We start from the raw sequence: 12285 nt of genomic DNA, 5'->3' as shown, positions 1-12285 counted from the left end.
ATCAATCCGCCAGGGTGACATGATGACATCAGTCGACATCAAGGAAGCATACCTCCACGTGTCCATCCATTCAGCACACCGGAGGTTTCTATGCTTTCATTTCGCTGGATGCCACTTCCAGTACTGGGCCTTACCCTTCGGCCTGTCGCCGGCCCCTCGAACGTTTACCAAGCTCCTGGCAGTTGTAGCGGCATTGCTTCGCTCAGTCCCTATACAAGCGAATTGTTATTTAGACGACATCTTGGTCTTGTCTCTATCACGGAACCAGGCCCTCCAGGATCTGCATTGCACAATGGACACATTACAGAAACACGGGTTCGTGCTGAACCTCTCCAAGAGCCACCTGCAGCCGACCACGTCGTTGCTCCACCAGGGACCATCATCAATTTCGTGACATGCGAGGTGTCCCTGTCTCAGGAAAGATGACAGAGCATTCAGCACCTGGTGAGTCAGGTATCATCTCAGAGACTCTTACCACTGGCAACACTTTCCCAACTACTCGGGAAAATGATTTCCTGTATAGACATTGTTCCCTGGGCCCGGTTCCATGCTCGCCCACTTCAGTGGTTCTTGCTTCCCTTCCAGAGGGCCCACACCAGCCACTCTCTGGTCAAGGTTCAGCTCCCGCCCAAACCACTCAGGTCTCTTTGATGGTGGACGTCCTCCAAACTCCTCAGGGGGCGTCCATTCAAGGAACCGGACCGAATCCAAATTACAACAGATGCCAGCCTCTTCGGGTGGGGAGCCCATGCCTGGACCAAGTCACACAGGGCCGCTGGTCGGATCAAGAACTGAGAAACAGCATCAATTGGCTGGAGCTCCGAGCCATCCATCTAGCCCTCCAAGAATTCCGGGACATAGTATCAAACAACCACATACTGGTCCTGACTGACAATGTGGCCTTCAAGGCCCATGTCAACCGCCAAGGGGGCACCCACTCCAGGGCCCTGATGTTGGAGGCGGAGAGACTACATCACTTGGTGGAGAGCACACTGTTGTCGATTCGGGCAGAGTACATCTCGGGCGTTTCCAACACACAGGCAGACTGGTTGAGCAGGGCCACCGTGGATCAAGCGGAGTGGCGTCTCCACCCCGCCCTCTTCCAGGAGCTCTCTCGCTGGTTCGGCCAACCTGAGGTGGACCTGTTTGCACAGCCTCACAACACGCAACTACCATGATTTTACACCAGGTACCAGATGCCCAGGGCGGAGGGTGTGGATGCTCTCTACAGTCCATAGCTTGGCGGCCTTCTTTACGCCTTCCCACCTCTTCCGATCCTCATGCTGGTCATTCAAAAGATCCTGACGGAGCAGGCGGAAGTCCTATTGGTTGCCCCGATGTGGTCCCGGCGACCCTGGTATGCAGACCTCGTGCATCTTTCAGTCTCACATCCATGGAGGATTCTGGACAACCAGATCCAGCTCACCCAGGAAGCTCTCATACACCCAAACCCCCAGCTGCTGCAGTTAACTGTGTGGCACGTGAGCGGGCTATTGTAACCGGACTGCACTACTCAAGTAAGGTAATTGACACTACTCAAGCAGCCCGTTGTCCATTCACGACTCATATATATGAGGCCACCTGGCAGGCCTTCTGCAGGGTACAAAACTGATAGGGTCAGTACCGGTGCGGTACTGACCCTATCAGGGCTTCGGTGCCCCAATTATTTGACTTTTTGCAGATGGGACTTGACAAAGGCTTAGCGCCCAACACACTTCGCCGGCAGGTAGTGGCCTTGTCCATGATGATTGGAGGCGGCCATGGCCGTCCATTGTCTCAACACTCACGGGTCAAATCCATTCTAAAGGGAGCAGCTAACCTCAGACCATGCACCGCTACCTGACTTGGGACTTGACTCTGGTACTCAGGGCTCTCACAACTTCACCATTCGAGCCCATTCAATCCATCAGCCTCCGGTTACTCATACTTAAGACGGTGTTCTTGGTAGCTATCACATCAGCCAGGAGGGTGTCTGAGCTAGCGGCGCTTTCAGTTCGCACGGACCTCTGCATATTTCACCCCAACAGAGTCATCCTTCGCTTGGACCCGCCCTTCCTTCTAAAGATCAACACCCTGTTCCACAGGGCACAGGAGCTCATCCTCCCGGATTTCTTCCCATCCGCAGGAACGCCAGTGGCATCACCTGGATGTGACCAGGACTCTTTGGTGCTATGTGAAGCACATTGCATCATTCAGGAGGTCAGAGGCACTTTTTGTATCCTTCCAGCCATCATCCATGGGGCAGAAGTTGTCTTCCCATACCATCGGCCGCTGGTTAAAGGCATGCATCGCTCTTGCTTATGACAGCCATTCCGGACCGGTCCCCAGGCGTATCACTCCTCCACTTCTACCAGGTGTGCGGCTACCACAGCAGCCTGGGCTACGCAAGCCTCAGTGGAAGAGATTCGCAGGGCAGCTATCTGGTCGTCGCCATCACCATTTATTAGACATTACAAGGTTGACATGTATGCCTCAGCTGAGGCTCCTTTGGGTGGCGAGTGTTGCAGTGGGTGCTCTCTTCTTCGGAGGGACCTGACCAGCCTAGCTCCCGCCCTGGAACTTAATTGCTTTGGCATGTCCCATGCTTGGATTCCCCAAGCAGCGCACAGGAAAACGACCATTGACTTACCTGAACGGTCCTTCTATGTGCGCTGTGAGGGGAATCCAAACCCGCCCGCGGCTTCGGCTGGCCAGGGCTAAATCAAGACTCTGACTCGATGACTGACTTTACTCTGACTTGATGACTTGACTTTACTCTGGACGTGACTATTGATACCTTTTTTCTGGGCTACGGCCATCAATGACATTGCTACACATCTTTTAACGGCTGACCTTCGTACAAAACTGACCCATCCAGTCAGAGGAGGCGTGGCCAACAATTACGTAACTCAATCTCTAGGGTAATGGACAAAGTTAACCCATGCTTGGATTCCCCTCGTAGCGCATATAGAAGGACCATTCAGGTAAGTCAGCGGTCGTTTTCTTTATCTCTAATCCCATTGTTATCTTGTTCAGCCACTGTCAAAATTAGTCTTAACTTTTTTTTCTTAAAAATATTATAAGCAGTAGAGTAAAACCATTGACAAGGGTCCATGCTACTTGAGGCACCATCTCATTCAACTGGAATTGGCCTGTCTCACCCGTGCTGGCGGATGAGGCATGCTGCAGGCCCTGTCAGCCTGATTATTCTGGCTCGTGGGGTCCAGGAGAAGGACCTTCTCTGCCATTGCATCTGGCCGCTGAAACATCTTGCCCCTCGATGTGAGGTTGGCCCCAACCATCCTCAGTTTTCATAAGAGCCAACCTGGCTCTGCCATTCAGTTGGGTCCCCAATGGGGGCATCACATCAACCATGGAGGTGGTTGATCAATTAACACCCACCCACTCACCCCATCTGTAATTGGATCATAGCCTTTGCTTGTATTAATTTATGTATATTTTAAATGTATATGTATATTTGTTTCCTAGGATTGTAAGCTGCCCAGAGTTACCCTGTGGGTGCCCAATAAACTTAATAAATAAAGTTTTTTTTTAAAAAAAATGAGAATTAATTTCACAAATATTCCCACTCAAAAGTATGTAATTGATATTTATATAAAAACATTAAATTCATTGACCATTGTTTTATATGTATTATCTCAACAGAAGAAATCTTAGGGAAATTATTCAAGCTGCTTATCAAAAAAACCCTGAAGAAGAATCATCTGCATTATCTTTTCCCCATTTGGTGTCAGAGGCTGGTCTTACTCTGAACTTCAGTGCAGCCGCACCAATGAATAGCATGGTGAGATTATATATTATACTAGGAACTTGAAAAAAAATGTGTAGCTATTGCATCAATTTAAAAGAATGTTGACATCAGCTGTGTTGGAAAATTGTAAAACCAGAGTGAAGCCAATAATTTAGTGTAGCACATTGCACATCCATTATAATTTTTAAAAAAGATTTATAATCATATAGAATATGCCAATTATGTATAATTGTAAATACTGGTATTTGAGGCAAAGCATTAAAATGTATAACATTCCAAAAATGCCTTAAAACTGTATATTGATAACTTGAATTCTTGTGTTTTAATTGTTTAGGTAAAATATTTTACGCTAAGAAACCCTTCATATTTCCCAGTTACATTGCAACTCCTGCCTTTATCTTTCTATCCTGATCCTCAAGCTCCACTGATTCTACTCAGGAAATGGTAATTCACATTTGAATATGGCTTTTATTTTATTCTCATTTGAACCCATACAAAAAATTCCATCCATATCTTTGGTACTCAATATGTGTAGTTAGTGGGAGGGATGTGATGATAGCCATTAGGCCTCTATTACTTTTATACTAACTTGAGGTCACTCTGGAATAGAACAGATTATAAATAAATAAACTGTAAGTTTATTAAATTTATCAAAAAAGTGTGAAAGCAATAGAGAAAGCGGAAGAGACGGTATGTGTGCATGCATGCTTTAGGTCATGGGTGTTAAACTCAATGCCTGGGGGCCGGATCGGGCCTACAGGGCTGCCCTGGAAGCAGTGAAGGACCAGCCCGGACTGCTTCTGCCAGCAAAAACAGAGCTCTGTTTTCACTGGTAGAGGTTGTAGGAGTCTGTTGCAGCTGAAAACGGAGCTCTAGAGCCGGTTTTCACTGGGAGAGCGCTCGGCCCACCATAGGCGCCACAGACATGAGTGACATTGAGCTGGCCTTGCCCACGATCCTCCCCCCGAGTTCAAACACAACCCAGATGCGGCCCTCAATGAAATTGAGTTTGACACCCTATCTTTAGGTCTTCTGTGTTCTTAACGAGCTCCAATTTCCAGTTGCTTTTGCTTCCATGGAAAAGAGCATACATGGAACATGCAGAGGTTTGAATAAATGATAGCAGATATGATCCTGTACTTTCATTCATTGGTTCTGTCATTCGCTTGTTTGTTTGTTTGTTCATTTGTTCATTCATTCCTCCTTTATTATTTTACAAGGCAGCAAACATATACAACACACTTCCTTATCCACAACAACAACCCTGTGAGCTGAGTTGGGCTGAGAGAGAGTGAGTGACCCAGTGTCATTCAGCTGGCCTTTATGACTCGGGCAGGGCTAGAACTCACAGTCTTTCCCACTTTCTAGTTTAGTGCTGGGATGTCAAACTTGCGTCGTCACGGCATTGCCACATGACGTATTGTGACTTTTCCTCTCTTCGCTAAACCAGGCATGGGTGTGGCCAGCGTGTGACACATCAGGCCCATGGCACCCCTGGCCTAGTGCCGTAACTACTAGACTAAACTGGTTCTCATGATTTGCAGCAATAGGCTGGAAAAGTGGGGACGGTAGAGAAGCAGAATGACAGAACTGGCATTGCAGTGACACCTTCATCTCTTTTGCACAGGATGACATGGCCCTGCTTTTTTCAATTAGACAAAAGTAGCAATCTCTGGTGGCTATATTGTGTAGGAAAATCTGTCTAATTGTCTCAAAATTCTTAATGGTGGCAATATTATGTCTTCTGGCAATAAAATTTATAATATACCTTTGAACTGTGTACTATCCTTTCTTACAGTACAATGACAAGAGCAGTATTTCAAAACGGCCAATTAAAAATCTGTGGGTAGTGCATCCCATGTATTTACCCTGAAAATAAGGCCTCCCCAGATAATAAGCCCAATCAGGCTTTTGAGTGCATGTGCTAAAATAAGCCCTCCCTGAAAATATTGCAACACAGCAGCAGCCATGAGGTGACCACGCTTACTGCCTCCTGCACCTTAAAAATAATAAGATCTGCCCAAAAATAAGGCCAAGTGCTTATTTTGGGGGTAAAAAGAAAATAAGACCCTGTCTTATTTTCAGGGAAACAGAGTAACATTTTTTCTTCAAAACAAAATATTTGAATTAAATAGAAACTTAAATAACTTAAGCTTTTTAGTTATTTCTCTGCTGTATTTTGTGTTTGGGAGTATAACCATTTTAATGCATTTTGATGCAGGTTTGGTGCAAATATACAATCTATTAATTATACAACCACTGAATTCAGATTGACAGAAGAGTATACTTACCGGGTAAGTTATGTCTTGTGTTAAAGTGATGTAATACATACAAATATAGGGAATTTAAAAATAGATCTGCATTAAATACATTCTCTAGCAACTTTTTTCAGAATGTGTTGTTTATATACACAAAAGGCACTCAACTATTCAGGGTTATTATTTGCTATGAAATATTGAATTAACTTTTACATGATTTACAATATTTATTTATTCGTTTAAAAAAACTCATTGTCTCTATTGCAGGTTTTTCATTTTTATGGAACAATCAAATAATACAGGTTAGGTCACAGAAAGACAAACCCTATTATTAGAGAGTATACATTAAAAGAGCAAAGTTTAATTAGAATACAGACTTTAATCAGTCAGGATTAAAAATTGAAAGAAAAACTGGCTCTACCACTGAATAAAATGATTACCACAGGTAACTAATGACAGGAGTTAAGAAAAAAAAGTTTGGTAGAAGCACCTCCATATTTTTAAGTGTTATAGAAGATTGCTTCAGTGCAAATGAAGAGAGAAAACCTTGAAGAAAGATTCACTTGCTAGTTGTAGTCAGTTTTTATTTATTAGATTTACCATATCTTAGTTGCTGGGTGATAGCAAAAAGATACAGAAAACTGGTTATTTGATGCTATATAATGGGTATATGCAGTTGTTCAGTGGCTGAGATGCTGAGCTTGTTGATCAGAAAGGTTGGTGGTTCGAATCCCTAGTGCCACGTAATGGAATGACTCCCATTACTTGTCTCAGCTTCTGCCAACCTAACAGTTCGAAAGCATGTATAAATGCAAGTAGAAAAATAAAAACCATCGTTGGTGGGAAGATAAGAGTGTTCCATATGCCTTCATCTCAATAACATTCATTTCTTAGTAAAGAATTTGAAAAAGAATTATTTTCTTACAAACTTAAAAGGGCGTCAGAATATTTTGTTGAGTTTATAAATTTTATCTTATATAATCTTACTAATTTAACTTATTAAAGATGCTCTATACATATCAATGCTAAGTGATGCCCAAAAATACGAATATAAATAATATGTTGTTATTTTTATTTTTATTGGGGGGGGATGAACCACAGGAAGGCCATGATTATCGCAGGTCTACTTCTGAGATGCTTCATTTGAAATTGCAGCCTCTAGAAATGAAGAGAGTTGGTGTTGTCTTTACACCTCTTGACTACAGGAGAGTAACTTCCCTTATATTAGTCAGGTAGGTCTACTTTTTACTTAGAGTGATGCTAAAAAGTTCATTGCAGATTTTTTTAAAAATGCTTCACATCTGAAATGATATGAGGTGATGTAAACCAGTGATCATCAACCTTTCCAACCCCATGGACCGGCAGTGGCGGTAGAGATGGGATGATTTTGCATGCACTTGCCTGTGGCTTGTGTGGCCCAGTTCCCAACGGGCTGCAGATTGGGTCCAGAGCATGGACTGAGACCCCTCATATAAAATATATATATAATATTTTATGTTATATACCTCCAGTAATCAGTTTCATGCAGAGAAATATAATGTTCTTAGCTTTCCATTATTGAAAACATCTTTTCAACATCTTGAAGCCAGTGTTAATTCAAGGTGTTCCTATCCATGAGGTCTTCAGAATAAGTTACTTCATTAGGATAAGTTAATTCATTACTAATACCATGTTTTCCCCAAAATAAGACAGGCTTTTATTTTCTTTTAACCCCTGAAATAAGCACTTGGCCTTATTTTTGGGGATGCCTTATTATTTTTGAGGTGCAGGAGGCAGAGAGCATGGTCACCTCACGGCTGCTGCTGTGTTGCAATATTTTTGGGGAGGGCATATTATCCGGGGAGAGTTTATTTTCAGGGAAGCAGGCTAAGTGGGTTGCTCCCGGTTCGGCCAAACCGGTAGTGGCGGTGGTGGGAGGCTCCATCCACCCACCCAGACACTTCTGTGCATGCACAGAAGTGTTGTATGCACGTGCAAGCAAACCGGTAATAAATCAGTTAGCAACACACCACTGGAAACAGGGTACATTAGGAAAAGGAATTATCATTGCATGTTTCCAATTTTTTGCTTTGAGATATATTGCACATATTGTATGCTGTTGGGTGATTTGTGATGGTGCTAATATTTTTTGTTGTTAAATTTGATTTAAATTTTCCTTGATTTATTACAGGAATAATTTGACAGTTCTGGATATGGTTCATGTTGAAGGCATTGGAGCGAGAGAATTACTGAAAGTAGGGGGAAGGTTACCTGGGGCTGGCGGATCTCTTCGATTTAAGGTGCCAGAGTCAACCCTTATGGACTGCAGAAGACGTGAGTAGAAAATTTGTCTGTTGATAAGGGATTGAAAGGGATTAGTTTCCAGTTTACAGATATGTATGGTTAAAAGAAAGGTGTAGAGACTAGGTTCATAACATGCAGATATGTCACATATCTCTGATTCCTGTTGTGGCTATTTATGATCATAAATATATGCCATAAATGCAACAATGTAGTACTGATATTTTTTGCATTACTACAGGGAAAACTGTAGTAGAAGAGGCATTGCATATCATTGCTATTCCCACCTAACTGTCTTGCCTTGCATATAAATGAATGTATCATAGCAGCATTATTTGAAGATTTGTTAGCAGTATAGGACATTGAAATAGATAGACTGCTATAAAAATACAATATATCTATTTTATGATTTTCAGAACTGAAAGATGGCAAGCATATTCTGTCTATCACAAAGAACTTTAAAGTCGAGAACATTGGTCATCTTCCTATTACTATAACGTCTATGAAAATTAATGGGTACAACTGTCAAGGATTTGGGTTTGAAGTACTTGACTGCAGGGAGTTCTTTTTGGCACCAAATTCTTCACGTGACATTAGCATTGTGTAAGTATTTGTGCTTTTATTAATAAAATTATTGTTTCTTACAATTGTCTTTAATTACTGATAATGAGCAGAACATTCATGCCATAAAACATTTTCATAGAAAATACTATAATTCCCAAATTCTTTCTAGTAAGGATTTTAACAAATTTTTACTTCAGTAACATATTCTGTAACTTGCAACATTATTTTAGATGTTGAGATCTTTTAACAAGACATAGTTTGCTTTGCTGGCTTCTTAAATCATTATTTATGGTTGGGGTTTTTTGGCCTAGTTATCTGTAATAATAACAATAATGCTCTAAACAGAAAAGTTCCATTGGCTAGTTAAGATCTGTGAGTGTTTTAGCCTTCCTTATCCTTCTAGCAAAGGTGTTTCTTGTTACGGTATTCTTTCCTGAACTGTTTTGCATTTCACATGTATTAGTTGTTAGATAAGAGAGAGGTTGAAAGAGACTGCAACAAATATATTAGAATAAGATTATGCATTCAAAGCATTTTTTCATTCTGTGTTGGAATGATTACACTTTTTCACTATTCATCTTTCTGCTAAAAATGGAAAATATTCCTTAGAATCCTGTTACCCAGGGTTTTTACCATTTTCACTTTCTTTGATACATGTCTATGTTGGTGACTCTTTGGCACTACTCTTGACTAGAGCAGTTAATGAGGCCATCATGTGTTTATATAGCTTCAGAATGTCTCCTCCTCAGCAGAACAGTTTGTTCATAGTTTAAGCCTGTGTGTATATGTGTGTTTGTGTATGAGAGAGAGGGTGGAGGGAGGGGAGAGGGGAGAGAGAGAGAGAGAGGGAAGGAGTGACTTCATAAAAGTATTCTTCCACAACTGAAAAACTGACCTTCGCCATCTTCTTGCTCTTACCGCTGACAAGGAATACCCAGCCTGGTCCTCCACAAGGCAGCTTTTGACCACGTGAGATCTTCTTCCTAGTTCTCACAAGGAAACCTCGTCATACATGCTTCTCACAAGCATGTATGACCCTGGCAAGAAAGCCTTGCATATATCTCTTCAGCAGTAGGAGCAAGAAGATAATGAAGGTCAATTGGGTGGTGGAGCACCAGGGATAGAAAAGATAGGCAGGTAAAGGGAGTTGAAGCATGCCTAAAGTTATAAGGTGATCAGCAAACACCTAAATTTTGAACATATGATCACTGTATCTTAGAAGAGTAGGGGTAAGTACCACTCGTTCAATGCTACTACAACTTTGAATGGTCACTGAATGAATGGTTGGAATTGGAGAACTACCCATAATGATCTTGTTCCTAGCAAAAGCAACTATGACAGAACTATTTAAAAAGGTCCTAACTTCATTGTCTTGGTTTCTTTTTCTGGTGCAGTTTTACTCCAGATTTTACATCCTCTTGGGTTATTCGTGAGCTGACTCTGGTTACTGCTGCTGGCATCGAGTTTCACTTTACACTCAACGTGACCCTTCCTCACCATCTGTTACCCTTATGTGCAGATGTGGTACCAGGACCCAGTTGGGAAGAATCATTCTGGAGGCTCACAGTACTCTTTGTAAGGTAAAGCAGACTCTCAGGATGCTTTCAGTGGGGTCCTAAGGAGAAATAAACTCTGTAATCATACAGGAATAATTGTTAAATTATTTTAACAGATGTGGATTTTTTTTAAATCAACTGCCACTAATCTTTTCCTCTGGTCGATTTTTAAATTTCATCATAAAAGAGGATGAATATTGATGAATACAAAATTCTTACAATTACTCATACAGATAGTTGGTCTCAACGAAATTGCTTGGTATCTTATCAGGCATTGAAGAACATACATTGGAGAACATTATCAGGAAGAGGATAATCTCAGCTGTAAAACAGAAACTAAAATATGTGAAGGTGCTGCTACTCTGACAGCCCACTTATTCTGGTGGAAAAAAATCCTACATCCCACATACTGTTCCTTAGTGGGATTTGCATTATGCTAGGCTCAGTAAATTATGGAATCTGTCAGGATCACAGATGACTTTAAAATAGTGTGGATAGGATACATGCCATGCATATTGAACCCCTTGCCACACAAAGTTTAGGATATGGCAGCTTTTATAATGGTAATCATTCTTTGACTATAACTTCTTGGTGCCTTCAAATGTATTTTATTAAATTGAGATTAAATGGACTTTCATTTTTGCACATTTTGCAGTACTGTTTCTATCCGTGTGTTTGCACTTGCAGTTTGTCCTTATTTGGTGTGATCTTAATAGCTTTCCAGCAAGCACAGTATATTTTAACAGAATTCATGAAGTCAAGACAGCGGTCAAATCATAATTCTACACTGCAAAACAACAATTCTGTGGATATCATCAGTTCTGAAACTTACAAGTAATGCCTTTTATCTTTCTATATATAAAATTCCTGGAAATCTTATTTAAAAATTATAGATTGTGGTATAGATTGGTATTCCTAAGATCTTAGTTGGGATGACTGCTGCTTTATACTAATAAGACAAGTTTAAAAAGTTTGGATACTGTATATACTCGAGTATAAGCCTAGTTTTTCAGCCCACTTTTTGGGCTGAAAAAGCCGCCTCGGCTTATACTCGAGTCAGTGAAAAATTTGCCCGAAATGGAGGAGAAAAAGGGGCGGGGCCATGCCGCTGGGTGACACTCGTGAATGGCCCAGTGCCCCTGTGAGTTTCCCCTCCCTCTGTGTCAGTTTGCCGCGCAGCGTGCACCGCACCATCCCCCCTCCTCACGTTCTAATGTAATGCAGGGCTGTCTTACGATTCCCCTTCCTCCCCCTCCTGCCGCTCTGCAACGATGTCCCACCTCCTCCTTGTTATGGCAAGCAGCCACATAGCGATGTCCCACCTCCTCTGGTACAGTGATCCAATGATAGGAATCACTGTGCCGTGTGTCATAGGAGGCGGGACATCGCTCCCGCGGCTGCACGGGACATCATCATCACAGCGGGACATCAGCATCATGAGGTGAGTGAAGTATTTCATTGAATACACCGCTAGTTTACTGTTTTTCTTTGAAATAAATATTCAAAAACATTATTGGTATCTATTTTTATTTTTGAAATTTACCGGTAGCTGCTGCATTTCCCACCCTAGGCTTATACTCGAGTCAATAACTTTTCCAGTTTTTTGTGGTAAAATTAGGTGCCTCGGCTTATATTCGGGTCGGCCTATACTCGAGTATATACGGTATACATAATCTATATTTCCATATTTGCATATCAGAGTATATGTGTATTTGCTATTTTGCAGTATCTCTAGTGGAATTGGGACAAAAATCTAGGCAAGATGGACATCATATAAGTTTAATAGATAAATAAAGTAAAAAATGAATATTCTTGTTATGACATATAATAAAGGAGGCAGGAAATATAAAACTGAAAGACATAGCAAACACAGAAA

At 41.7% G+C, this 12285-nt stretch overlaps 1 protein-coding gene across 7 annotated transcripts in view; it reads left to right on the top strand.

Moving 5' to 3' along the window:
- TMEM131L (transmembrane 131 like) overlaps positions 1 to 12285 on the top strand; it is an 86434-nt gene that overhangs the window by 61260 nt on the left and 12889 nt on the right. For 6 of the 7 annotated variants that reach the window (XR_004255953.1, XM_032223750.1, XM_032223747.1 and 3 more), the window contains 8 exons: positions 3646 to 3784; positions 4086 to 4195; positions 5973 to 6045; positions 7093 to 7241; positions 8180 to 8322; positions 8706 to 8892; positions 10248 to 10433; positions 11097 to 11243. Coding sequence is in view for 6 of the 7 variants with exons in the window: in XM_032223750.1 (XP_032079641.1) it covers positions 3646 to 3784; positions 4086 to 4195; positions 5973 to 6045; positions 7093 to 7241; positions 8180 to 8322; positions 8706 to 8892; positions 10248 to 10433; positions 11097 to 11243 (1134 nt within the window). In the remaining variant the exon portion in view is untranslated. The remainder of the gene's footprint in view (positions 1 to 3645; positions 3785 to 4085; positions 4196 to 5972; positions 6046 to 7092; positions 7242 to 8179; positions 8323 to 8705; positions 8893 to 10247; positions 10434 to 11096; positions 11244 to 12285) is intronic. The other variant, XM_032223749.1, reaches the window with a different exon arrangement.

This window comes from Thamnophis elegans, chromosome 9, assembly GCF_009769535.1.
Source record: "Thamnophis elegans isolate rThaEle1 chromosome 9, rThaEle1.pri, whole genome shotgun sequence".
Lineage (NCBI taxonomy): Eukaryota > Metazoa > Chordata > Lepidosauria > Squamata > Colubridae > Thamnophis > Thamnophis elegans.
This window is presented reverse-complemented; position numbering and strand designations above follow the sequence as displayed.